The sequence below is a fragment of the Maylandia zebra genome, linkage group LG20, assembly GCF_041146795.1.
Source record: "Maylandia zebra isolate NMK-2024a linkage group LG20, Mzebra_GT3a, whole genome shotgun sequence".
Taxonomy (NCBI): Eukaryota; Metazoa; Chordata; class Actinopteri; order Cichliformes; family Cichlidae; genus Maylandia; species Maylandia zebra.
The window spans coordinates 29,003,746-29,030,832 of NC_135186.1; the positions used below are offsets into that span (position 1 = coordinate 29,003,746).

The following is a 27,087-nucleotide window of genomic DNA, read 5'->3' on the forward strand; positions in this document are numbered from 1 at the left end:
GAACTACTGATTAAATTAAAAGTCGGACAGCATTTTCTTATTTAATGCGCCCATAGGTTCAGTTTGAAATTATACAAACATTTAGAGGAACAATACAGGCAAAAATAAAGAAAAGATGGACAGATACATGTCATAATATAAAAATATTAACTTGTGAAATCAAGCCCCTCATTTTTAATCAACTGAGAATTTAGCAATAGTAAACTGCTAGTAAATTGTGGACTTTATTAATATTTATTAAAATACTAATATGTACTAATATAATAAAATTCTGTTATGACAAGAAACTATAGGAACAAAAATTTAAAAAAGAATATGTGTTCTGTGTGTCCCGTTCTGTGTGACTGGTATGGGAAATGCAGTTTATTTCATGTGTCTGTATCTGACTTTGGGTCAATTGCTGTTGTTTTAAATGTTATAGCTGTCTTTACTTGACTATATATGACATTTAACTGAGTACAGCCTAAACACAGAGTACTGTTCCTCTTCTTGGAATGAAAAACAGCTTCTAACACTTCTTCTTTAAATACCGGAGCTCCTCTCTGTCTAAACATTTGTGTGTTCCCTCCCCTTTGGACCTGCACTTTAGAGATGGGCGTAACCAAAATGTGGTGACGTGTATTGCGCAAACACGATTCTTACATTCAGTGGTCAGAGCAGTTTAAGTTCTCAGGAAACGAAACTCACACAGGCACAGATGCTGAGAGGTAAAATGGCACAGAAAGGAGTTCAGCTGCACCCAGAAAGCTTCTCTTGTTCAATCTGTTTGGATATACTAAAGGATCCGGTCACAATTCCCTGTGGACACAGCTACTGCATGGACTGCATTAAAACCCACTGGGATGAAGAGAAGAAGAGAATCTGCAGCTGCCCTCAGTGTAGGCAGGCCTTCACACCGAGACCTCTCCTGGTGAAAAGCACAATGTTAGCAGAGTTAGTGGAGGAGCTGAAGAAGACCGCACTCCAAGCTGCTTCTGTTTATCAGGGCTGTGCTGGTCCTGAAGACGTAGCATGCGATCTCTGCACAGGAAGAAAACTAAAAGCTGTGAAGTCCTGTTTGGTGTGCCTGGTCTCTTACTGTGAGCAGCACCTTCAGCCTCATTATGATGTGGCTCTTTTAAAGAAACACAAACTGGCAGACCCCTTCAAGAGGCTCCAGGAGAACATCTGCTCTCTTCACAGTGAGGTGATGAAAATTTTCTGCCGTACTGATCAGCAGAGTATCTGTTATGTCTGCTCTTTAGATGAACATAAAGGCCATGAAACGGTTTCAGCTGTAGCAGAAAGGTCTGAGAGGCAAAGAGCGCTCGAGGTGAGTCGACTGCAAATCCAGCAAAGAATCCAGCACCGAGAGAAAGAAGTGAATGTGCTTGAGCTGGAGGTCAGGGCAATGAGTTTCTCCGCCGATAAAGCGGTAGAGGACAGTGAGAAGATGTTCACTGAGCTGATTCGTCTCATCCAGAAAAGAAGCTCTGATGTAAAGCGGCAGATCAGATCCCAGCAAGAAACTGAAGTGAGTCGAGTCAAAGAGCTTCAGGAGAAGCTGGAGCAGGAGATCGCTGAGTTGAAGAAGAAAGATGCTGAGCTGAAGCAGCTCATAGACACAGAGGATCACAATCTGTTTCTGCACAACCATCCTTTACTGTCACCACTCAGACAGCCTACAGACTCATCCAGCATCAATATCCGTCCTCTGAGGTACTTTGAGGATGTGAAAGCAGCTGTGTCAGAAACCAGAGAGAAGCTACAGGATATCCTGAGTGAGACATGGTCAAACTTCTCACTCATAGTCACTCAAGTGGATGTTTTACTGTCAGTTCCAAAACCAGAGCCAACGACCAGAGCTGGATTCTTAAACTATTCACGTGCAGTCACCTTGGATCCAAACACAGCAAACAAATGGCTGCTCTTATCAGAGGGGAACAGAAAGGCAACATTAATGAACCAACAGCAGTCTTATTCTAATCATCCACATCGATTCACTGCATGGTCTCAGGTTCTGAGCAGAGAGAGTCTGACTGGACGGTGTTACTGGGAGGTGGAGTGGATAGGGATAGGATCTCACATTGCAGTCGCCTACAAAAATATTGGCAGAGCAGGGTGGGGGGATGAATGTAAATTTGGACGCAATGAGAAAAGTTGGGCTTTGAGTTGTCACAAAAAAGCATATGAATTTTGGCACAACAACAGCCACACTTCCACCTCAGGTCCTCACTTCTCCAAAATAGGAGTGTACCTGGATCACAGTGCAGGCATCCTGTCCTTCTACAGTGTATCTGAAACTATGACCCTTCTCCACAGAGTCCACACTACGTTCAGTCAGCCGCTCTATGCTGGATTTTGGCTTTTCTCAGGTGTGAAAACCACTAAATTCTGCAAACTCAAGTAGAGAGGAATCTTTCATTTGTAGTGGCTTTAAAGTTGTATTTTACCATTACTTTCACACTTCATAAAGATCAGCTTTCAATCAAACATACAAGCTCTTGTATGCAATTAGCTATTATGCTATATGGAAGGTTGTTTCTGCCACTGAAAAACAACATCCATAAAATAAAACCTTGGGTTATGTATACTTCCTCAGTGGCAGAAACAACCTCCCATAGGCTGCTGCTCTGCATGATTATTTTTATTTACAAAACTATTTCTGCACATGACATTGTAAACTGCTTTACATATTTGCCAAAAAATTCTTTCACTTTTGCCTTGAAAATAAAAAGCACAGTGTTATATGAGAGCAACACATTTACAAGAGTATAAACACAAATGTTAAGTGAAACACAAAATCCAAACTGTAACTGAGATGTTTGTTGCATTTTTCATTTTTGAATTTGTCTCCACATATGTTGCATTTCTTAATTTTTTTTCACTCCTGTATAAATGTTGTCTTTGTCGCCCTCTTAATGTACAGTTCACTTAAAACCAAACATAGCCTTTGTGTTTTGTTTCTCCAACATTAGTTTGACATTAATGGTAGAGTTTCCTCTATGATCTTTCAGTGCTTACACTACACTGTACATGTCTACTTTAGAGACATTTCTGAGACTGAGCTGCTTGAGAACATTTTAGCCATGGATGCAAAAGCACATGGACCGTGCTACAGTTTCCTTTTTCATATGATGGACTGAACACAGGAGGTATCTGCTTTTGACTATGCAGAGATGAATCTGATCCCATTTCTACCTGTGTCTACTGTTTTATGATTTCACTGAAGTTTGCTCAACTTTAATTGTCAGGATATATGTTTACTCCAGCTCTCATGATGCAAAGGAATGAAACAGACTTATCAAATGTGCTTCGATTAGGTGCACAATGTGAAGTTCATCATTTTTCTTACAAATAAACATGTAATGACAAACGTGAACAGCTGTGCTTATTTGGGAGACACAGAATGTTTTGTAAACAACTTTATTTTGTATAAAACAATATTGAAGTCATGTCTTGACCCTGTGCAGTGTGTGGACGCTGTGCACACAATCGCCTCATTCACTGCAGTAAACATGCACGCTAGTTCACATGACTGACTCTGTCTCCATGGTTACATTATATTGTATATTATTAAACAGATTCCAAAGATACCGCCAAAGCCCTCTGCAGCTGTAACACTTTCACTCTTTGTAAATTATTTCATATTTTTGACAGTTATGAAGAAAGGACATGTTTTTTAAGGTCATACACTAGGCGGTTGCTATGGTGGTTGCTGTGGGCTAGGGTGGACGGCGCGTTCAATTCCTCATGTTAGCCGTCTGCTTTTGGAGGGCTGCGTTCCATTTCAAAGTGGCGACTGTCTGCTGTAACTCGAATTCAAACCCAACTTTGGTCTTTAAGAAAAGGCCTTTCATAGCCATTCACAACACACACACAAAAGCACTTTGCTTCACCATGGTAATGCAGCTTTACTAAAACCTTTAAAGTATCTGATATAAAACAGAAAAATGAAGCAACTAGAGGTTTAATGATGAAGACTTGGGGGTCTGCAGTTCTACTGAATTATAGAATTGACTGAATTGGAGTTTAGAATCCACTTTTTTAGACTGTTACTGTTTCATTGTTCACCTTGTTACCTTGTTATATCATAAATAAGGTTTATCTATGTGAGTTTGATGAACTATGTGATGGTGTATTTTTCCAGTGTTAGTTCTGCTCGCTATTGTGCAGGTAGAATATGGTAAGTGTTCATAGTAATTCATAGAAATTCAAAAGCTGGCTCTATCTGCACCCCTTTAATATTTAATAAACTCTTAATTACAGTTAGAGTGTGGCTGGTAAAGATGAAAAGACATACAGAATGCAAAATGTCTGAGTTTGGTGATATTTGTGAGTAACAAACAAACCAAATAACTGATACCAAGTAACCAGGTAGTTAGAACTGGATGGCAGCATGTGTTTAGAGTGACTGCTTTATAGTTACTGTAGTTAGGTAAGTATACTTACCAAAAGCAGAAGCACACAGATGAACAAGAATCAGATGCTGAATGTTGCAGGAACATGCTCATGTGTGGTGGTCACTGAATGCTGCTCTGTTCTTTTGTCACTTGTCTCAGTCCTTCTGGAAGTTGGCATGTTAGACAGTCCAATAGTGATATCCTGTCAAAGATATCTACAGTCAAAGTTGGATGTTCATTTTTGTCTTTTAAACATGTTCCTGTATTTAAAAGTACTCTAATTTAAGGCTCAAATGGCTCTCTAAGCCATTTAAGAAAATGTAGTTTGTTTCCTGAGCGCAGGGCTGCTGCAGCTTGTGTTTCCCTCAGAGTGACTGACCTGGGTTAAAGATGGCAAACAGGATTTAAACGGAGAGCGATGGACACTTAGAAAACTGCACAGCACTTTAGAGGCGAACCTACTTTATGAGCAGCTGATATCCAATCACCGGCACACAGCTTTAAAACCTCTGCTGAGTTTTAGCTCTCAGTAGAGTTTAAACACTGGACATAATTCACTCAGGTTCTGTCTGTTGGGTCACATTTACTTCACTGTTTTATTTACAACTGAGAAAATCAGTTTGGCTCAGATTACAGTTAAGTTTCATAACTGCATAATTTTACTGAAGTTTAATGTCTTACTGGAGCACATGTTAGACTGAACCATCTGGTGCTCATATGTGTTGGATTTTTTTAACCGTGACTTTTGAATTTAAAAAAAAAAATTTATGCAAGGAGGAACGAGAAGGTTCCTCCTCGGATACTGAAAGACTCCTGTCTGTCCAGAAATATTACATTATCTGTTTGTTAATAGTTATTCAACTGTAAAATAAAAATAAATGAGGTTAATATATGATTTGTGAGGTGTTTTGTTTTGTTTTTTGATGTTGGTGTTTCGGTCATGTTACCTTTAACTCTCAAAGGCTTGTTAGAAACTATGAAATACATTGTGCAGACTTCTGGATGTTAGAAGAGAACTAATACTGCTCATGAATGAGACTAAAGGCAGGAAGCTGTCCTTTATAACTAAACATGTTAATCACACCTTCACATGTTTATCATAGTTTATTATATAGCAGGTGTATTTCAGTAATAGCTGATTTATTTCTGTATAGTGGTGTACAGTCACACACCTCACGTGGGCATTATGTATGATACTCCGAAACTATAATTTAAACAACAATTTTACATATATGATCTTAAAACAGGACACAGACACTGTAATTGCTGACCTCATATCAAGTGTGTATGTAGACTGAGTTTATGTTTGACGTTTGTTTTATATCCAATCTTAACTCTCAAACATTTAAACAGCAGCTAGTCTGCAGCTGAGAGAATACAAACTTAAACTGGTTTGATTTTTAAAATCAGCAGGAAGTGCCACATTTTCACTCAGTCTTTTATTTGCTGCATGTTTTAAGTGTTTAAAAGGGGGAATGATGGAGGAATGTGTTGTAAGTGAGCATTGTGCTGTAAATCTCTGCACAAACAGTGTGTTGCATTGTCAATTTGGTTATTGATTATTCACAAAATCACCAAATGATTAATTTGGTGATTTCTTAAATGTAAAAATTTTATTATACTTGATTCTAATCTGCTGCTGAGTCTCCTACTCTGATGGAAATGCAGATAACACAGAACACAGATGACGAACACCTGTTCAACCAATCACATTCATTCATTCATTCATTCATTCACCCAATCCGAAATCATCAAAGCAATTTTGCAAAGAGGCTGTATCTTGACAATCCGACCAGATATCTGAAAAAATAAACCACTACATTCTCGGCTAAAAAAAAAATATTAAAAGCGTGTTTGCTGACACACAAACAGTTTTTTTCAGTACAGTTCAGTTAGTTTCTACATGCCAGGGTTGCTGGTGTGCAGAAACGGGGCCACCAGGCCAAAGTTTTGACTCGATCAGCGATAACCCCGCCCCCTGAGTTTAAGATAAGATAAGATAAGATAAGATAGAACTTTATTAATCCCTCGGGTGGGTTCCTCTGGGAAATTCGATTTCCAAAAAAGCACAGCACCGACAGAAGTTACAGAGTTACAGAATATTATATATATATACACACACACACATATATATAAATACAGAGGGCCACCCTGAAAGATAAAACTAATTCATGAACAGCCAGGGGTCAGGACTGCGAAAATGAATTAATTAAATACATCGGTAAATAATTAATTAAATGTGTCAATAATTAATAAATTAAATATTTATTTAATTAATTAATTCCAATTTAATTTAATTACACATTTAACTAATTATTTGATGGTGTATTTAATTAATCCATTTAGTCACTCCTGGCCCTCCATAGAACTCAGTATCCATTTTAAATCTTTCTTATACAACTTCCAGTGGGTAAATTAAATGTAATATTTTTTAAAGGAACTCCCTTTTTAGCTTTCACGACAAATGCGGAGCTGCACATCTTTCCTCTAGCATCCTCCCCGTCGTGCACGCGCACGTCGGGTCGTTGTAGGGTGGTGGGGGGGCGGAGCCAGCGGACTGCTGCACTGTCCATGGTTGTGTAGTGGGAGCCAGAGAAGGTCCGGGTACGTGCGAGGAGATGCGGCCATAGTCACGCTGCACTGTCTAAAATCATAACCTGCTGGGATCGTTAGCTTCGCAGCGCATTAGAGCCTACTGAAAGGTGAGCCTCCTCCTGCATTTCCATTATTTCCTTTCTTCCTCGACACTCTGGTCCTTGTCCTTGAAAATAACTGCTGACGATCCATTCCTGTCTTGCATCAAGAGCAGGCCGGGGAAGCGAACCAACATGGATGCTGTGCGCTATAGCAGTGCTGCTGATGCTTGCACGGAGATTATGCTCTCAGCATCGTACCCAGAGTCTAATCCTTCCTATAGACATCTTTTGGAGCGGGATGCGATTCGTGACGAGTGGAAATTTGACAGCCGTTTGACTGAACATGTAGTTTTTGATGAAAATTTAAGAAATTAGGCATTATAGGGCTTCAAACAGCGTAGTAGATGTTGATTTGTGTCGAGATGACACCCATTTGGAGGCTTCTGTCTTCTTTAAAGAGTGTGTTTTCTGGTCTTCACCTGATGAAGCCTGTGCTGTTGCAGTGCATTGTCTCTATGGGTGTCAGCTGCTGATTTACTTAAAGCAGCATATGCATCAGGGGTCCTGCCAAGATGTCACACCTTCAAAAATCAATAAGGAGAATTTATCTCCTGCTGAAAATCTAAAATTTATATCATTAAAATAAAAAAAGGAGAAAAATTCACTATTTTTTCCCCCTTTCCAGGACTTTTTTTTCCATATATTTCCCACACAGCTGGGTGTTTCTAGTAAGTACTGGACATCTGTATTTCATCCAGACAGCACAGGACCAGCTGTTGCCTGCCTGCAGCAGAGAGCATGGAATCACAAGGGCCTCACTTTAGTTGAATGAATGTACATCCTGGTAAAACAGTCCAAGCAGTGCCTCTTAATTTTGTGCATTTCTGTGTGCAGCCTGTGGACGTGAGGCATCATGAGTGAGCAGCAGAGGCAGCGCTCTCTGTCCACCGCGGGTGAGTCTCTCTACCATGTGTTGGGAGTTGAGAAGATGGCCACGACGGACGATATAAAGAGATCTTACAGGTGAGGCTTTACTCTGGTCACCTGGCTTAGCTCACAGAAAGGTCTGATAACCTGTAAAGCTGACTGTGATGCATTCTGCAGGAAACTGGCGTTAAAGTTCCACCCTGACAAGAATCCCGACAATCCAGAGGCCGCAGATAAGTTCAAGGAGATAAACAACGCCCACGCCATCCTGAATGACCCCACGAAGCGTAACATTTACGATAAATATGGCTCTCTAGGCCTATATGTGGCAGAGCAGTTTGGAGAGGAGAATGTTAACACTTACTTTGTCCTTTCTAGCTGGTGGGCAAAGGTAAGACAGGATCGTTTACTGTTTGCTCTTGTACAACCTTTTACACCTGTTGTCTTAACCTTTATTTCATGAATCTGTTTCCTACAGGCTCTGTTTGTATTGTGTGGCCTGGCCACTGGCTGTTACTTCTGTTGCTGCCTGTGTTGCTGCTGTAACTGCTGCTGTGGAAGATGTAAACCACGGCCTCGAGAGGGCCAGGAGCAGGACTTTTATGTGTCCCCTGAGGACCTGGAGGCTCAGCTGCAATCTGATGAGAGAGGTGAGAACGAGCACCGTTTTGTTTGTTTTTTTTCTTCTCACAAGTACGTTTTTTTGTATAGCACTTATAAAAATAACAGTGCTACAAAGAGTGTCACAAAAACACATAAATCACACACACTCAAAATCCAAAAAATCTAACTCTTGCTGGAAACGGGTGGGAACAGTCTGCAGGCTCCTGCCTGAGGATCTCAGACTACACTTGGGGTGTTATGGGTACAGCAGCTCCAATATGTTTTCTGGATACAGGCTGCAAAGAGCTTTAAATGTAATAAGAAAAATCTTAAAATCTCTTCTAAAACAAAGAGGAAGCCAGTGCAAAGGCGTTCAGGCTGGTGTATTATGTTTGCTTTTCCTGTAAGAAGTCTTGCTGCTGGCTATTGAATCATTTTTATTTAAGTATTTTAATTAATAGCATTGTACATTTTACACCTTGCTAGTGTTTGATTGGACCCCTTTTGCCTTCAGAACTGCCTCATTTCTCTTTGGTATAGATTCCACAAGGTGCCGGAAGCATTCCTTAGAGATTTTTGGCCATATTGACATGATAGCATCACATAGTTGCTGGAGATTTGCTGGCTGCACACTGGGTACACTAAACACACTATTATATTCAAGAAACCATATATTTTGAGATGATTTGGGTTTTGTGATTCCTGGTGGACTAAGCGAGTTGAAGACAAGTTCACTGTGGTCATAGAGTCAGCAGCACTCAGGTAGGCTGAACTACAAGGCAGGATGGAGCTACACTTTTACATTGTTTATGCCAAATACTGACCCTAGCATCCAACTGCAGCAGAAATTAAGACTCATCGGACCAGACAATGTTTTTCAGTCTTCTATTGTCCAAGCTTGGTGAGTTTGTGTGAATTGTAGTGTTTGTCCTTGTGTTTGTCGTACAGAGGCTGGTGGTGAACCTATAGTGCTGCAGCCGTCAGCGACAGAGACAACCCAGTTAACATCAGATGGGCACCACTCCTACCGCACCGACCCCGGCTTCAACTAACCCTCCGTTCCCATCGATCCTGGCCTGCGGTCCTGCCTGCTTCCCTGCTCCACCTCAGTGAGATGAACGAAAGGGGCAAAACATCTTTCCACTTCAGAAAGAGAGCCATGCGGAGGTGAAGGGGACTAGTAAGCATGGCCCATGAAAGGAACTAATGAATTCGCATCCCTTACACCTCCCTCCCTGATCGGTCCGCTACGTATTTCCCCGCCAGTACGAGAAGAAATCCCTTTTATTTCTTCTTTTGTATCTCTCAGCCTTTACTCACACAGGTCGCCTGCCCTACCTTACCTTTCCCATAGTTTGCATTATGGTGTAGCATGCACTGTTTGGAAAAAAAGGTCTCCACGTTTTCTTTAATCCTTTGCAACATTTTTACTTTGCAAAGCCCATCATGCAGGTGCAGTTTTTTCAAATGAGTACAGTACATGAGGAGGGGATAAAGTTTACCAGATGTTTTATGCTAAAGGAACAGAGAGCCATGGCTCAGGGAGGTGCTGGTTGGAGAAGTGCTTGCTGGCTTAGGTGGTCGGTACCATCATCAAACCTCCAAGAACTAAGTTGTCATACATATTTACACTTTTCTCGTGTGATTCGCAATCGATATTCTTTCAGTTGAAAATGCCACCTGATGTTGTCAGACCTGCAGTGTGCGCCCCACCAGAGTGTTTTTAATGTCAATCATGAGGTTATTAAGGCACAGAGCTTTATTTGCAGACAGTTTGCTATAGATTTCTGCTGACGTTAGAGTTTCTGCTTTAGTTAGTAATTCGCTTTGGCATTTTCCTTCCTTCTGAAAGCCCCTCATCGCAGGACAGACTACTTCCCCCTGTTTTTCCTGCAGCACTGAGCAGGTTGTTATAATTGTTACTTTACATTAATGCATATTGTCTTTTAATGTATTTTAAATCAAATATGGCACATTTCAACCCCATGGTACAGTTCACTGTTGTTTCATCATATCACCAGCTACAAATTGACGATGACACTGGATACATAAAGTAAAAAAAAAAAAAAAAATCATACATAACCAACATGTTCTTATCTCAAGGAGTGATATAATGTTGTTTTGTCAGATGCCATAAATGTTTCCAGGTTAAAGATAAAATGTCCTTTGGTGACAGTGCCTTAATGCAATGGCCATAGTTAGTCCGTGAAAGTTAATAGTCTGGTTTTAGACACCTATGAAGTCTCTGTTAGGAGGCTGAAGGGGTGGAGGTGCATAAGTTGTAGTTTTGTCATGGAGGAGACCCTGGTTTGGTTCTTGTTTGAACTTATGCATCATGGTTTACCAAGTTGAAAACCAAAAAGCAGATTCAGAGAGCTTTAATTTTAACATAAATGTAAGCAGTCCAACAGAGAGCAGCGATTAGAGCACAGGGAGTCATCTGCTTATCTCGTAGAGATGAGTTCACAGACTGGAGAGAGCACTTTGGCAATGAGTAAATGGGCTCTTTTATGTGCAGGAGGTAATGAGTTGATGGGAAACAGGTACACCAACCTGCCGCTCAGCAAACAGGGGAGAAGACACACCTCTAGCTTGCTCGTGCACGGAATCCTACCAGGGACTGAGAGAGGCCATGGCACTTTGTGTTTTTCCTCTTTTAATTTTTGCTTTCACTCAGTTAGGTTTAAGCCCTAAAACTACTTGGTTGGCCTCCCTTTAAAATAGCAGCCTTGCTTGATGATGTTGGAAGTGACAGTTCTGTGTCACCAGTGCCATAACCCGGTGCATCGTGAGCTGCCACCAAAGGACACCTTGTGCATAAATGAGCCTCGGCTTTGACAAAACAGCGTTATCTGACACCCGACTAATGAGAATGGGCAGATGAAACAATAACATTTCAATAGATTGTATTTATTTTATGGTGACACATCCAGTCTCTTCTTCTCTTCTGTTTTCCTGTCCTTACCTAAGATTTGTACTAATAGTAAAACTATTTTTTAGAGCTACTGCAGCTCACTAAGACTGAGAGACCTTTATTTTATGTTAGTTTTATTTTTCTGCTACGTGAAGCCAAGGAGCTCCAGGTAATCCAGCTGGCTCTGATGAGAACTGCTAAAAGGTAGAAATAACAGATATTTATCAGCAGCAGTGCTGGTTAGGAGGGTGACATGTTTTTAACTCTAGATAAGGTTTAGGGGGAAAAAAACATGTTACACTCTTTTGAGTTATTATTATAAAAAAAATAATTAGCATGGAGGATTTCTATTTTCAACTCATTCCTGTGTTTTGAACTGTCCGATGACTTTGATATTTTGTCTGATGCTGTGTGATCATTCCTCATTGTCGACTTTTCTGAATCCATGCTCATCAGGCATATCATCTGTGAGCCAGTGCTACAGGCAGCTCAGAGTAAAAGATTTTTACATACTGCTGAATTTGCATATATTGCCACACATTTTTGCCATAAATCGCCATGAACATCTTCACCACTTTGTCAGTTTCATGACTGCTAATGATGTGTTTTTAATGGTTTACAATTGGTGAGCTCCCGTTGCCCACCCTCTGCTATTAACGGTATGGATGTTGACCTCTGTGGCCCTTGTATCATGTTTCCTGTAACCCTTGATGAAACGTAGATGTTCCTGTCATGGCTTTTTCATTGAGATACTGAAAAATGCTACTGTAAATGTTCTAAGTTGAATGCACTGTGTGTTTAAAAAAAAAATTGTAATGGATCAATGATCAGGAAATGACTCCATAAAAAGACAATATAGTATATAGTGTAACTATAGTGAAATGGTTATATGATGCATTTTTGGAATTTTATTTATTTCATACTTGGTCATGTTTCAGATGATGATCGATTATGATTTTAACTGGTATGGTGTTGTAATGTAGCCATTAAATTTTGCAAGGAATGGTTTAATGGTTAAGGTCGCTTGTACATACACTTGGCCCATATAAAGTATAAACCTTAACATTTATGTTGTAGCATGGTAACTGTGTGTCTGGAAGAAAACAAGTGGATCATTGATCTCATTTGCTCTTGGTGAATAAATGTTCCTCAACATTTTGACTCGGGTTTTTATCAAATTAAGTTACATACAGGTTTTTTGTTTTGACACGGATTTCAGATATTTACAGTAGTAGTAATGATATTACTCAGGTAATGTTTTAAGCCGAATAACCAACAAGTTAATGTCAAGTCTTGAACCAACCTTCATTTCTTTATATTTTGTTTCCAGGGAGCCAGATTTGTAATTTTTTAAGAGGTCTTGAGTGATAGTTGTCTGGACTTTTGAAGGTATGGCTGCTTTTTCACCAATTTTTCCGTCCAGTCGGTGTATATGTACGGAGCCCCGCAGGGGACATGGGAGGAAAAAAAATGAAGACTGACTTTGCGAGATCCCGAGTTCGTTTTGTGAGATCTCGCAAAAGTCCGTCTTAATTTTTTTTTCTCCCATGTCCCCTGCGGGGCTCCGTATATATGACCATTTTCAGAGGATTTTTGTTTTTTTAAACCTGATACAGGACATGAGAGATGCATCTACTTGGCCACTGGCCCATCTAGCCTCATCAGAAATAGTGTCAGTGGAAGGAAAACAAGAAGAAAAAGCTCAAGTATGCCAAACTGGAGTGAAAATCAGCAGCAGCAGGTCTTATGGAGCAATGAAATCAAAAAATCTTTGGCCCAGTTCATTGTCATTTCTTTATGAAGGCGGTCAGGAAAGAGGTACAGCTGTGAGTGTCTACAGCCAACTGTAAACTCTGCACGATCAGTTTGGAGCTGCATTTCAGCTGGCGGTGTCTTGTTGGTTTTTCACAGTTGCTGTAACATATGAAAGTACTGTCAAATTTTCAATCACCATGCAGAAAAGTAAGGATCTAAATGACAATAACTAAATAAATGTCATATTAAATATTAAAAAATAAGCATGAACACTGTTGAAATCCTTTACACCAATTTGTCTTTAAAATTATTATTATATTATTACTTTTAATTTAAAATATACTGCACATATATAAAAAGAATAATAAAAAAATTTAATAATTAATTTTGACAATGAAATGCTAATGCTAAATGCTAACATAACAGCTGTCAGTTATTACATTTTTGCTCACATGTGAAGGTATTTGTTAGATAAACAAATGTATCTAACTGTAATTAAAAATCAATTTTTTTTAAGCAAAAGGATATTAACTAAAAAAAACAAAGTAATCTGACTTCCAAATAAATCATCCCTTACCTTCATAGTGTGGTGGATTGTTTAGCCAGCAGATGGAGACAAGTCATTCTTCCAACTTACCTCAGGATCCTTGTACTAAAACATCTCTCAACTGTTCAAACTAGCAATTTGATTTGATTTGAAACTTTGATTTCATGTACATGAGTATAGATTTTATTTGTGATTTTACCCTTGTTTTTTGAAGCTATACTGTGCAGGGGATAAGGCTAGATGCAGCATGTTTTTAGTTAAACTAATTTAAAGGACAAAGTAGGCATATGTGAACATCTTGCTCCTCTTCTTTGCATGGGTTTTAATCTGCATGTGTGTGTGGCCTGGTCAACCATGTTCACAGACAATGATTTCCTTAATAGAATCATACCTGTTTTAATGCAGTTCCACCTGTGGGCCTGAAGATCTCTGAATCTTTTGATGATATCATGAAGGGTAAATGGAAATATATTTAAAGTCTTCACAATTTTATGTTGAGGAATATTATCAAAATTGTTCCACAATTTGCAGATGCAGCTTTTGCAGACTGATGATCTTTTTGAGATCATCTGACTGATGAAATGAGTTAAATATGAGCTACTACTTTTCTTAAAATGAAGCATTGTCTCAGTTTAAATATTTTATATCGTCCTGAGAACCAAGGGAAAAAAATATATATTTCAGTTTAGCTGTTGTCCACTACAATGAATAGGCTGGCTCTCAGGAGGATATGCTTTCTATGATCTGTTGATAACATATGGGTTTATGACATTTACACAATGACACAAGTTATTTTAGAATTGGGGATGTATATTATTGTACAACATAAGTACTAATAATTATCTTTCTCTTTTGTTGTTTTAAGTATGTTTTGATGGTTAAACCTTTGACTTCAGTTAAAAAACTCTAAATACTTTTGTCACCAATTTGCAAGACAACGTTCAATGCTACTTTATGTAATAAAGTCGTATTAGATAGGACACTTCTTTTTCCTTTGCGTGAGTTTTAAGGAAGGTTTAATTGTGCTATAGGTTTCTTTAAAAAAAAATCCTGCTCGTGGTCATCATTGTTCCTGTGGTGTGTATGTGTGTGGGTGTAAGCCCATTAACAGCCTCGGTGATCCTGGCTGCCTGCCTCCTGCTGAGCTCAGTGGGGACAGTTGGCAGCAGCTAGCCAGTCAAACACTTGCGAGGTGAAACTGGCAGCAATGAGCAGACAAGGTAAGACCGTCTCGCCATGTCTGTATGGGACCATGTGTGAAATTAGCACCGACATGGATTTACTTTAAAGGTTTATTCGTTGAAATTGTGCGGTTAATGTTATCAGCTAACAGCAACAAATGTGCAACAGGTGAGGTTAGCTGTTAGCAGAGCAGCTACTTATTAGCTAGTTTTTTGTACAGGAAGAGGGGGAGGAGAGTTCAGCACTGAGGACAGCTCCAGTGTCTGTTTATATATGTCTACAAAAAGTGTTAAAAGTATGCAGAAGTTTCATATGTATCTATAAAAGGCTTTTCTGTGCCTTTTTGTACATAACATCTATATTAGCTATATCGTTAGCTGTGTATATGCTATACTGTGTATCTATACCTACATTTGGTGTATTTTGTTGTTGTTTTATGCATTTTAAAGGCATTTCTAAGTTAGATGAGGTTCTGAAGGCTAATGATATTTATGTCTGGTGAGTGCTATGTATTTATCTGTACAAATAAACAGGAACTAAACAGTTATGTAATAGGTGTTTCCATTTTACATGGCTTTATCTTATAGTTCATTGCCCTCATTGTTCGTGATGGGTTTTTTTATTCTCACTGAATATGTTCTCTTAGGTGTTTTTAATTAAATGTGAACTCTTCATCCAGTGCGCATTTTGTTGTTAATTTGCATGTTTTTCAAAGGCCTGTCTACTTCACAATCAAAGCACTAAATACTATGGTTTGTAGATTTGGTTAATGCAGCATACCTTTTCTATTAAAACATATATTAAATCAGATACAAATACATTATATATATAAGAGCCAGCTAAGTTAACCTGGGCTTCAGTTACACCACAATAGCCAATATTTTGTTAATAAAATAGTCAAAGGTAACAGGAAAGTATCTATATGATTTTTTTAATTTATCTGGTCTTTTCCTCTTTGCTGTTTCTAAGGTTTTGGTGGAGCTTCTGTTCACTTCTCTCCGAGCATACTGGGAAATGGATCTTCACCCACAGATCTTACAGAGGAGGACTTAGATGCTCTACGTTTTGAACTTACAAAAGTAAAGTTATTCATGGGGGTATTTGGGACAATGTGGGATAGAAACCCTGCTCTAAAGAAAAATTGCTATGTGTAACATCAGCTTTTTTTTTTCTTTCTCGCAGACAGAGGATGAAATTCAGGCCTTGAGGCAGGTGCTTTTGGCCAAAGAACAATATGCAGCAGACATCAGAAGGCAACTAGGAATGAGTCCGCTCGGTAACATCAAACAGAGCATATCCAAAGGATGGCAAGAGGTCCAGACCTCAGCCCCGTATGTGCACTTTGGTCCCCATAAACATAATAATGTTTGCTAATTGTTTGAAAACTATTGATAGTTTAACTGGTTGAAAACACCTAAACCACTGTCGTGATAGATCGCTTACCACACATATCTTAGTGCACTTTTGTTACGTAACCATGGAAAGTACTCTAATGACTGTCGTAGGCTCTCTATTGTGTCAGCGCAATAATCTGTCAACCTGTGCATGTTCTGTCCATTCAGATATCTCACAGCCTCTGCAACTCTGGATGACATCAGCCACTCCAGTGTGTGAGTGTTCCTCATTATATGCACAAAATAATAAACGTTCTTACTATGTTTTATGACGCAGGGATTTTCCAAAGTTTTGTCCTGCACTCACATGCTAAAGAGGGATCTCTTCAAAGAAACAAGGGATGGGATTTTCCTTGTCAAATAGGATTGGTGCCCCGTTAATAGCCTCACAGCCTGACTTAGCACAAGGAGCAGCAGTATTAACGGGAAACAGGAGGACCAGCCTGAAGCGTTCATTAGAGACAGAGTGAGAGATCTGCTTCAGCCAGATGGACTGTCGCCAGTGACGTCTATGAGCTTATTGTTAACGACGTCTGAGTTAATACCTTTGTGCTCCCTGTATGCACCTGCCTGTTATGTAATATATTACAATAGCGAGAGACTTTTCTTAATTCAGATCCTGACTTCTACTGCTAATTTCTCCTTGTAGATATGTGAGGACACGGGACAGTCTCTCTCATGCAGGCCAGGTGACATCTGCTGCAATGTCTAGTGTGGGCGTGGTCATCACCAGGAGACTGGCACAGATGAGGTACACCCATAGTCAGTTCCTCCACTCAATCTTCATAATAAAAGGCTTTTTTTTTTAACTTTTTAAATTAGCTTTGTTCAAAAATGACTCGGTAGTGAGTAAAAAGTAATAGGATAAATGTCGTTAAGATTGTACTTCCTTTAAGTTCCCTTTAGCTTAAAAATCAAATGCCAGGCTTTTCTTGCACATAATGAAAGAGGACTAAGAGTTCACAGTGCAAAGGCTATCATAGGGGTGTTGGAAAAGCTGTCTTTGGCTAGTTCAGCTGGACAGATGGATGGATAGGAGGCCAACAGAGAGGCATGACAAGTGGACAGCATGTCGAAAGGGTGATTTGAAGTGTAAACTGTGGCTTTTTCTTTCAGCTGCTCCCTTATTCACGAGATGTCACCACAGCGGGTGGCTCTGCATATTTGATTTGGCAGATTTACATGTTAGAAAACACTATCAAAGACTGCAAGTTACAAGCATTGCAATTAGGTGTTGAGAGGAGGCAAATGCAGGACACTGAGGCAGACATAGTGAACAGAAAAACAAGTCTTACTCTGATTGTGCAGAAACACAAAATCATAGTAATAATAATAACTTTATTTGTATAGCACTTTTCAAAACACAGGGTAAAACTCGAGAGGAAACACAGGAGAGCAAACAGGAGAATGAAAAATAAGTGGGAAATGATGGACATGTGAAACAAATAAAACACAGCTAAAAACAATCAAAGCAATAAATAAAAGTAGGACTGGAAAATAAAATATAACTGATATTAAAAGGCATAAAAAAAGATCAACACTAACATGAAACATGGAATTAGGCCCCTAATGTAGATCAACAGGAGATAGAATGAGTGAACCAAAGGCAACCCACTCAGTCACACCAATATGCCAAAAGTCCAAAACAAAATTGATTGTTAAAGTGGCAAAATCGTGCCGCGGGCATACACAACCCGAAATACACAAGGAAATAGGACACAATGGGGTAACGAGATGAAGGTGAAGATAATCAAAGACACTTGAGAAAAGTAATTCTACAAAATTAAAAAAGTAAGTGAGACCTGTTTCGGAAACATGATATACAGGAGTTCACACAAGAGAATGGGAGAGGAAAGATACAGGGAATAAAATAAACACTAATACAAACTGAAACTATGAGCCCAAAGATAGGTTAAGGGCTCCTTAATTTGTGATTATGTTAGTTTTATTTCTGTATTTACATCCTAACTCTCGCATTAGGATTCACTTTTCTGTCTTAGTTTAGAGTTTAATGTTGCACAACTGAAACAGCTTGTATAATTTCACATCCGACATCGGTACTGATAATGTTAAGCGCACGTGTAAAGTTTCAAATTATGGTACCGAGTACTGACTGAACAGACTCAGACGGAAGCAATCCTTATACATGCTGCTAACGTGTAATCCTGCATTAGTCACAATTATAGCTACTCTAAACTCCACAGGAAAAAAACATCAATACTAACAAAATCCTTCACTGTCGTAACCCCTAGAATTTGCTTTCATAACCATCCTTTCAAAAATGACAAGGATTTCTTCTGATACTAACATTTCCATTTGAGTCTGTCAGATTTTTAGAAATTCAATAAAAATAGCTGATTGTTAACAGGTTAATGTCAGTTAGACCTTCACTAATCCGGGAGTCTTTCATCAGTTATCTTACAAGTCTCTGGGTGCAGTAGGGAGTATGTCATGGTTTCATGGTGGTTTCATTTATGAGTAAATTGTATTTTATATCCAAATACCTTTTAATGGCTCTATATGTGTTTCTTATTTATTTTCCTTCATCAGTGGCAGATATTCAAAAATCTTATAATTGTATTAATTATCATTTTAATGCAAAAAATAGTCAAAAATACAAATTATATAAACAAAATTACATTTGCATTTTTATTTCTTACCAGATCAATTTTCCTTGTTTTATCAATGCTAGAAGAAGATTAAAACTTTTAAAGTGATGGTATGTTTGAGTGAGGTATGTCTTTACAGTGTGCTGGTATTGGTTTAAAACCCAGATTAGATGAACAAGAGATTGCTTGAGGGATTCTAGTCAGGGTGGGGCTTTTTCATCCTTTGCTACTTCCAAACTTATTTTTCTAACAGAATTTCTACAAACATCTTGTTTTTGAAAGATTTATGCAGAAAAATTCCAAACCAAAGCTTCTCCAGCAGTAGATCTTAAAATTCAAGGTCTGGTAACCGTGGCTCAATGCAAAATAGTTACAATACATTCAAAGCCTGTAATGTTAAAAAAAAATACATATAATAATTATATATTATGACCCCATACCACAGCACTGGGCCAGTTCCTGAAGAAAACTATTAAAAGATGTCAAATAAGTAGATTTAGAACTTCCTGACAGGCTCGAAATTTTGGTTGAAGTGCCTCTTGTGTTTATGTTCAACCACTAAACAGCTGTAATCCAATCACCGTGGAGCACCTGGCCATCAGCAGCAGTAGCTGTTGTTGTAATCCTTGTGGAAACAGAAGCTGATGTGATGTTATCTGTGTCTGTCTGTTTATCTTCATGCTGCAAACTCAACAGAGCTCTGCCTCTTCCAAGCCCACCACGGTAAGATCTGTGAGCGGTAAGACTGAAGTGAGCTGCATGAGAGGGTGTGACCTAAAAAGAATAAAGAAAGAAAAGTGGAAAGTGGTGATTTAGAGTGTTAGAACATCACACATTTCACATCATGCAGTCACTGAAATGGAACTGAAATAATCAGCGTGATTTAAAGAAGATGTTAAATTGTTTTGGGGTTTTCTTCATTTCTATCTTTTTAGATCCAGATGTTTGACATGTCAAGTGTTTTTTAAACAAAAACTTATTTTCCACCTTTTTTCTCTCAATTTTTTGACTAATTCAAGAATTTTGAGAACAAGACTTAAATTAATTTATAGTTCAATAAGGAGAAATTGTTTGAAAGAAAAGATCAAATTTGTTGCATGTAAAATGTAAGCATTTCTAGCAGTTATTCTATGATAAGAGGCAAAATCATGGAGCAGATTCCCAGATAAAGGAGACCGTAACTTCACCACCCAGTGTCTAGGCCAGAGGTCTGGAGCCTGTGGATCTGTTGCCCAGCTTTAGCAACTCCCTGTGATTTTGACAGAAAAATAAATAGTATAAAATAATTAATATACTGTTATAAAAATGTGTAATATGTGCCTACATCTAGATATCAACTGGTGCCGTATCTGGTTAATTTTGCTGAACATCAGTAGCAGTGGTTTCCATGAATGCAGACACATAAACACCTCATCATTTTCAAAATGTGCTCCAGCTTCCTTCCCATTTCCTAACGAGTCACCACAGGAGAAGAATCAGCATGCTTGTGATGCCCCAGAGGCTGGGTTTGGATCCTCTACTAGTCTTAAGCCAGAGATCTTTAATATAAGGTCAATCCTCTACACCATGGAGCCACTGAGCTACTGACTCCAAAAATGTGTCGTGGACAGATTTGTTTGCTTTCACTGCCCACGCTGATGTTTTACCATTATACTTCATCTACAGCTGGGCTTTCAAATTAAACTAAAACTGGTCTTCTTTTTTATTTTTAAAGTTTTTGAAAGCTATTAATCTGCTATATGTTAAACTTTCTATTATCAAAGTGGACTCCATAGTGCTGTAGCCATCACAATGATGGCCTAAACATGCATTTCTCCCTTCAGATATTTTTTTAGTTGTGTTACACAGATTAAGATTTGTGTAAAACCCTTTCCACACAATCAAGAGCCGAGCAATAAAAGTGCTTTTTATCTATATAAGATATGACATCATCATATTGGCCAGCAACCGCCTACAAACAGGCTAAAATTTCCCACTGGCATCTATGAGCCTGCAAAACTTTATGAAAACATAATCTGATTTTAATTTCATGACGCTAACATCTAATTAATCCCACAAGAGTTGAATTATTCATGATTATATTATTACATATATTATCACAGATAGATCTTCCTTTCTGAACTAATCTGAAACTGTTATTATAAACGTTTTAACCCTTATTGTACAAATCTACAAAATCTGCAGCAAAATAAAATGTATTTATTTATTTTTTGTAATTTTAAGGCTTATTTGTCTTTTTTAATGCTTAAATGTCCTGCTTTCTGTTTCCCAGCACACTGAGCCACACCATAAGTGTGCCGAGTATGAGGTAAAACACCATGTCTCTTTGTCTCTTTAGATCTTTTCATATATGCATGGCTTAGACATTAACTTTGCTCATCTTTTAATATGTCCTTTGTCTTTCCTCAGGCATTCCTCTACATTCAGATCTTTTGAGGAAATGGTTGGCAATATGAAGGTAAACAGCAGGAAGGTGGATAAAACAGTTAGCTCTGTGCTTCTTGTTTTGAATACTGTCACTTGTTTCATAGGATAAGGTGACTGGCAGCACGTCAACTAATGGAAACACGTCCGGGTTTGAAAGAAGATCCCATCGCCACAGTCAATGAGGAAAAACCAGTCTAATGTCAATAATTATTTTCATGACTTCTAAAGCTATAAAAGAAAATAATTTTGCTCCCTGTCTGTATGAATTTGTTTTTTGACTGTAATCTAAAACCGATTGTCTGATAGAATATGTTAAATTTTTAACTTAAGCTCATTTTGACATAAAACATTTTTAATATTCAATACTCAGTTTCATGGATGTAATTTATTTTGACATGTGTGTGCAGAGACTCATGCAGAAATCAGCTGTAATTTAAATTATAAGTATTTTTGTAATTGAACATTTTTCAATTAAAGTTAATAGAATGGTGTGCAGTCTTTTGAAATGGATGTTAAAATACATTGTCCATATTGTTTGATCACGGACAATATAAAACGATTTCACTTCATAGGTATGAACCTCTAGGTGGTGCAAGAGATACACAAGGGGTGTCAAGGCCATTTTAATTCTAGGGTCTCATACATCCTCATAGATGGAAATCAAGTGGGACAGACTTTGTTTTAGAAACTATTAAAACTTTAATCTTATATTTCTAATAACATAAAAAAAAGTTAAATTATATTTATTATCTGCAATTTTCACACTTAGCAAATTTATTGATACACCTATGCTGCCTACCTACTTTGTGTCCATTCTACTTTACTTAATCAGCCTTTAGCTAAAAGCTGCAATCCCAAAAATGAAATCCTACAGAGAAGGACCCAATATTTATAGATCATTTATCATTTATAGATCAAAAGGTTATTATAAATATGTATACCTGGCTTATCATAACGGAACATTTATTAACGTGTTGAAAATAAAAAGCCATAAAAGTGACAACCACGAATGTTAGCAAGCCTTAATGACATTAACCAAAAGCTTTATTGACTGACCAATGCATTTTCGGCTTGTGGCCTTCATCAGGGCCACAGTAACACATAATAGAAGTTTGCTTAAATAAAAGGCAGGAAACAGAAAAAAATCAAATTAACCAATCACGTCTTCATAGAAAAACCATCTTAAAATAATACATGTATGAAATACATAAGAAAAATATTACAAATATACAAAAAAACTATAAAATGATTACAAAGGAAAGTATTTCATGAAAAAAGGAGTCAGTGCAGCAGTTAGATTAAAAAACAAGAGTACATCATAACATGGAACCACATTTGTGGTAAGGTCCATGTAAAATCTCTAAAATATAAACTTAAAATGTAGACTTAAAACGAGATGTCTAAGCTACTCTTTCTTTTGTTGATGAATAAATAAACATTACCCATGCGAGAATAATTGACAAAACAAAGTAACTGGTAAAAAAGAATAAAAACAGTAAAAAGGGTACAGTTCACAAAATCTCATTGATAGAAAAATCCTCATTCATACCTCTAGGGTGCAGACTCTATCCAAAATGCTTGTCTTTTTTCCTGATAAAATTAATGTTACCACCTCTTTGGTTTAATTTAATGGCTTCAATGCCTAGAAAGAATAAAGGTGAATTTGGATGTTTATCATTGAAGTGTCTTGCAACAGGGCTGGTTAGATCATTCCTCTTGATTGAACTTCTGTCTTCATTAATTTGATCTTTCAGAGGGCGGGATGTTTCTCCTATATATTTTATTGCATGGGCACTGTATCATGTAAATTACATTTTTAGTTCTGCATGTGATAAAGCACTTAATGGCAGTGGTTTTGTCACTTATGGGATCTTTAAATTATTTAACATTTTTGATATATTGAAAATTTATGCATTACCCACATATGAAATTACCTTGTAGGTTATGGCTTATCAGGGTTTTATCTGGAGTATAGGGTCCTGGGAAGCTCTAACAAGCCTATTTTTAATATTTCTTCCTCTTCTATAGGTTATCATTGGTGGTTCTCTAAAGGTACCTAATAGGTTTGGGTCATTTTAAAGGATATGCCAGTGTTTTAAAATCATTTCTTTAATGTTCCTGGTTTTTGGTGCAAAGGTTGTACAAAAGACAAGTTTAGGTTTAAGTTTTGGAGATTTCTTACTTGCTAAATAGAAATCCCTGCTTATTGAATTCACCTACTCTTCTGCAGATCTTAACCTGTCCTCTTTGTAGGCTACTATCTTTCTTTAAATTTGTTCAACATCTTTTCTTTGCTCTTATTATATTCATCCGGAATTCACAGATATGTTTGAGTCTAATCAGTTGGCTTACAGGGATGCTTAACCAATTAACCAATACTAACCTGTTTTAAGTCAGCTGGTTTATCTATGAAGACATGATTGGTTAATTTTAATTTTTTTCTGTTTCCTGCCTTTTATTTAAGCACACTTCTACTATGTGTTACTGTGACCCTGTTGAAGGACACAAGCCGAAACGCGTTAGTCAGTCAATAAAGTTGTTTCTCTTCCCTTGAAGTGTTGCTGGAGTCCCTGCATTGTGAATTTTTTCATCCTCCCCACGCACCTTGTAAACATGTGAAGTTGTGCCAGAAATGTTCGCTGTGATTAACTAAAAGCTCAAAATGTCTTGTTCCCTGACCGGGAATCGAACCCGGGCCGCGGCGGTGAGAGCGCCGAATCCTAACCACTAGACCACCAGGGAGCGATAGTCATTTTTGCGAATCCTGACCCTTTAAAAGAGACCTTCAGCTTTACGAACTCAAAGAAATGCTGTTTTTAACTGAGACAGAATAATGCTGCATTGTTGTCTCATGTGGTTTCCAGTACGGGAAGGGTAATAATTTCGGTTACCATCTCTACTTAGATACATGCTCTGAGTTAAGAAATTTATGAATGAGTCTTTACAAACGAACTGCTTTTACAATGCCTTTCAGCTCAACGTAAGGCCGAAAAACCCTTTAAAAACCACTCGTCCGCTACCTTGTTACTAACTCAAATTTCACCTGTTATTGAAAACGGCTTGGCACTGTCTGCCTGTTCCCATTTCACCTCTAAACTGGCTGGCTAATGTGGATTATCCCACGAGTCTGTGCCAGCAGCGGGTTAACATAAGCCGCTCCAAGCCTGCTTCTCCTTCTCCTCAGTCTGGTGTCACCGATTACAAGGTTCCGCACGTTCAGTGGCCTCGAGCTACCACAGGCCACACCCCGTGGTTCCACAGTGGCACGTGCCAAACCCAGCTTGTATAAAATGGCCCTCGGTGACTCTGCGTGAACCAGAAGCGCAGCAGTAGTGACCGACGAGGTCATCACCGATAGTTCCTTTACAAATGGGCCATAGAAACAACTAGTACCTTTTCTAGTTCCAGCCATCCGCACCTTACAACCGCACCTGGTGACAACGACACCACCCCACTCTTGCAGGTGAGTCCAAATAATATCACTAGAAAAGCGTTAAAATATCAGCAGCTAATTATTTGTATGTTTAATTGTAACCTTGATATGTAAACTTAGTGAAAACAAAAAATGTTAATTGAAAAATATAGAATATTAGTTCATTATTTGTAAGTTAAAGGTGGTGTTCTCCAAGTCTTTTCAAGTTGCCTACAAACCATCTCACATCACTGGACAGGCACATTTTTATTCTAATTACCCGAGAGCACACTCTGGCTTTCTCTGTGTAAAAAGCAACACAAATATAATGGCCATTAATGCACCAAAGTGAAAAGGAAAAACAAACTAAACTATTGTTAAAGGTATACCCGCTTACCGCAGAAGGCTGTGAAGGTCACAGTTACACAAACACTTTTGTGGTATTTTTTTAATGTAAATCTGTATCTCGTGCATTTTTGTCTACAAAACTGGACTGGACTGGACTGCTGGTGTATCTGTGCGTCAGCTCAGATGTTAATCTGGGTTATCAGGTGCAGACCTGTACCTGCTTCATGAAATCCCTACAGCCATCTGCTGCTCACCTGGTATTAAGCTCTACAGCCTTCAGCTGGTTCTCTGAGCTGTTAATACGTGTTTTTCAAAAGGAGTCATTTTAAATAAATAAATGTAAAACTACAAATATTATTACTATACTATATTTAGTAATTAACTACCACTAATAGTAAGTTCATTTGGTGGAATAAAACAAACAGAAACAAAAATGCACTTACAAAATAAACTTAATTGCGAAGAAATATCATTAGTTAGCCTGCAGATGCTTATTGTGACTGAGCTGCCTCAATCAATGGGAAAGTGTTGCATTTGTCATAATATAATAGTACTTTTACAAAGTTAAACCTTTTAAAGCACTAAAAATGAACTGAAACCAGTAACAGTATGCTGACCTGGCATCTAAAAATAAAAGTTAAATAAATATATATAAAATTAATATAGGAAGCTATAATAAGTCTGGATGCAGGCCTCTGTTGTGACCTAACAGAACAACCTGATTTTTCTGTGTCAGTGGTCACGCAGCCAGCTCATGCTGACATGTCCTCACACATGTTTTGGTTATTTGAGTCATGGGAAACCATACTCCCTGAAGCAGCTGTTTCTGTTTTAGCACTCTGCACTCGAGGCCCTTAAACTAAGCACAGAGGGAAACGTGCAGCACAGATGTGCAGTATCTCTGTGGTACAACATGAAGGGAATAAAATTATAAATAAACTTTTTTTTTTTCTGTGTTTGCCTTTAGGTTACCATTTTCCATCTTTGAGCGGTTTTCCACCTAAGGTCGGCAACAATGGCAGCAATTCCATCAAGTGGCTCCCTTATCGCCACCCATGATTATTACAGAAGTGAGTCCCATGTGGTTTATGTACATTTCATTTTTGTGTAAGTTTATTTTTTCTATTAATTTTTTCTTCTAGAATAAGACTTGAATAAAAAGCCAAACTGTGTTTTCTCCAGGGCGCATTGGGTCCACATCGAGTAACAGCTCTTGCAGCAGTGCTGAGTACACAGGAGAGGCCATTCCACACCATCCAGGTATTCAGCATGACCTGATTTTATATGCAAAATTTTTAAAAAGGAAAATCTTCCTCTCTCCGCATCAGATAACGTTCAGTTTTGCTCCTTGCAGCACTTCCACGGCAAGACTCTGACCACTGGTGGACTTCGTTTTTCTTTGCTAAACAGAACCAGCCCGGCATGCAGAACAGCTCTGAAAATCAAAAGTGAGCATTGTAATATTTGTGGAAGGCAGTTACCTTTGATTTTTTTTTCCTTGTAGTTGTTGGTTTTTAAACTGTGGCTTTTTCTGTGTTGCAGGAACAGTACCTACACAGTGGCCAATGGCCAGGTGACCTGCATCGCCAGGCAAATGGTGCTGAACAGACAGGTCAGCGAGAGCAGTGAAAACGGGAAGTCTGAACCAATGAGCCCTCCTCCAGTTACCCCATTCGCACCTTACTCACCCTCAGCTTGACCGTCCATCCCCATAGTCCAAGCAATGGAGATGGAGATGACGATGGTGATGGCAACGAGGGTGTTTTTTCTAACTTTTAGTCGGTAGAGTTTGCTTTTCCTGTTTGCCTGTATAAATTATTACATTTTTGTTATGACCAAAAGTAAAAAAAACAAACAAACAAACAATGTTTTTTCATATAGTTCTTCTTATGACTTGACAGTGTTATCATTAATACTATTACCAGTACTACTAATAAAATGCTTACAGTGA

The 27,087-nt window shown here is 38.3% G+C and overlaps 4 protein-coding genes and 1 non-coding gene across 8 annotated transcripts; 4 read left to right on the forward strand and 1 right to left on the reverse strand.

Moving 5' to 3' along the window:
* Positions 1 to 661: 661 nt before the first annotated feature.
* On the forward strand, positions 662 to 3,361 carry LOC101479688 (tripartite motif-containing protein 16-like). The gene has a single exon (XM_004546405.3). It carries the CDS (start codon positions 698 to 700, stop codon positions 2,387 to 2,389), a length of 1,692 nt encoding a protein of 563 aa, XP_004546462.3. The 5' UTR covers positions 662 to 697; the 3' UTR covers positions 2,390 to 3,361.
* A 3,550-nt stretch (positions 3,362 to 6,911) lies between these two features.
* Positions 6,912 to 12,620, forward strand: dnajc5aa (DnaJ (Hsp40) homolog, subfamily C, member 5aa). The gene is made up of 5 exons (XM_004546406.4): positions 6,912 to 7,084; positions 7,913 to 8,041; positions 8,123 to 8,336; positions 8,424 to 8,595; positions 9,497 to 12,620. Exons 2-5 carry the CDS (start codon positions 7,932 to 7,934, stop codon positions 9,598 to 9,600), a joined length of 600 nt encoding a protein of 199 aa, XP_004546463.1. The 5' UTR covers positions 6,912 to 7,084; positions 7,913 to 7,931; the 3' UTR covers positions 9,601 to 12,620.
* Positions 12,621 to 14,828: 2,208 nt separating this feature from the next.
* On the forward strand, positions 14,829 to 21,867 carry LOC101480270 (tumor protein D54). 4 transcript variants are annotated; one of them, XM_076878657.1, is made up of 9 exons: positions 14,829 to 14,984; positions 15,916 to 16,025; positions 16,107 to 16,277; positions 16,509 to 16,556; positions 16,990 to 17,091; positions 19,646 to 19,672; positions 21,222 to 21,257; positions 21,359 to 21,407; positions 21,481 to 21,867. In XM_076878657.1, the coding sequence occupies exons 2-9, from the start codon at positions 16,000 to 16,002 to the stop codon at positions 21,556 to 21,558; spliced, it is 537 nt and encodes a 178-aa protein (XP_076734772.1). In that variant the 5' UTR covers positions 14,829 to 14,984; positions 15,916 to 15,999; the 3' UTR covers positions 21,559 to 21,867. The 4 variants fall into 4 exon arrangements, with proteins under 4 accessions (XP_076734772.1, XP_076734771.1, XP_004546465.2 ...); XM_004546408.4 differs by having other exon boundaries at positions 14,830 to 14,984; positions 16,129 to 16,277; XM_076878658.1 differs by lacking the exon at positions 14,829 to 14,984 and adding an exon at positions 15,076 to 15,114.
* Positions 21,868 to 24,046: 2,179 nt separating this feature from the next.
* On the reverse strand, positions 24,047 to 24,118 carry trnae-cuc (transfer RNA glutamic acid (anticodon CUC)). Its single transcript has one exon. It is a non-coding gene; the product is annotated as a tRNA-Glu (tRNA).
* A 558-nt stretch (positions 24,119 to 24,676) lies between these two features.
* Positions 24,677 to 27,087, forward strand: ppdpfa (pancreatic progenitor cell differentiation and proliferation factor a). Its single transcript, XM_004546410.4, has 5 exons — positions 24,677 to 24,839; positions 26,104 to 26,206; positions 26,319 to 26,396; positions 26,491 to 26,584; positions 26,679 to 27,087. The coding sequence occupies exons 2-5, from the start codon at positions 26,152 to 26,154 to the stop codon at positions 26,833 to 26,835; spliced, it is 384 nt and encodes a 127-aa protein (XP_004546467.1). The 5' UTR covers positions 24,677 to 24,839; positions 26,104 to 26,151; the 3' UTR covers positions 26,836 to 27,087.

Coding starts and splice junctions, on each gene's coding strand:
- LOC101479688 (XM_004546405.3), top strand. CDS start 698: ATGCTGAGAGGTAAAATGGCACAGAAAGGAGTTCAGCTGCACCCAGAA.
- dnajc5aa (XM_004546406.4), top strand. CDS start 7,932: ATGAGTGAGCAGCAGAGGCAGCGCTCTCTGTCCACCGCGGGTGAGTCT. Junction 8,042..8,122: donor GATATAAAGAGATCTTACAG/GTGAGGCTTTAC, acceptor TGCATTCTGCAG/GAAACTGGCGTTAAAGTTCC. Junction 8,596..9,496: donor GCTGCAATCTGATGAGAGAG/GTGAGAACGAGC, acceptor TTTGTCGTACAG/AGGCTGGTGGTGAACCTATA.
- LOC101480270 (XM_004546408.4), top strand. Junction 19,673..21,221: donor CCTCTTCCAAGCCCACCACG/GTAAGATCTGTG, acceptor TCTGTTTCCCAG/CACACTGAGCCACACCATAA. Junction 21,408..21,480: donor AAATGGTTGGCAATATGAAG/GTAAACAGCAGG, acceptor CTTGTTTCATAG/GATAAGGTGACTGGCAGCAC.
- ppdpfa (XM_004546410.4), top strand. CDS start 26,152: ATGGCAGCAATTCCATCAAGTGGCTCCCTTATCGCCACCCATGATTAT. Junction 26,207..26,318: donor CACCCATGATTATTACAGAA/GTGAGTCCCATG, acceptor TGTTTTCTCCAG/GGCGCATTGGGTCCACATCG. Junction 26,397..26,490: donor GGCCATTCCACACCATCCAG/GTATTCAGCATG, acceptor TGCTCCTTGCAG/CACTTCCACGGCAAGACTCT.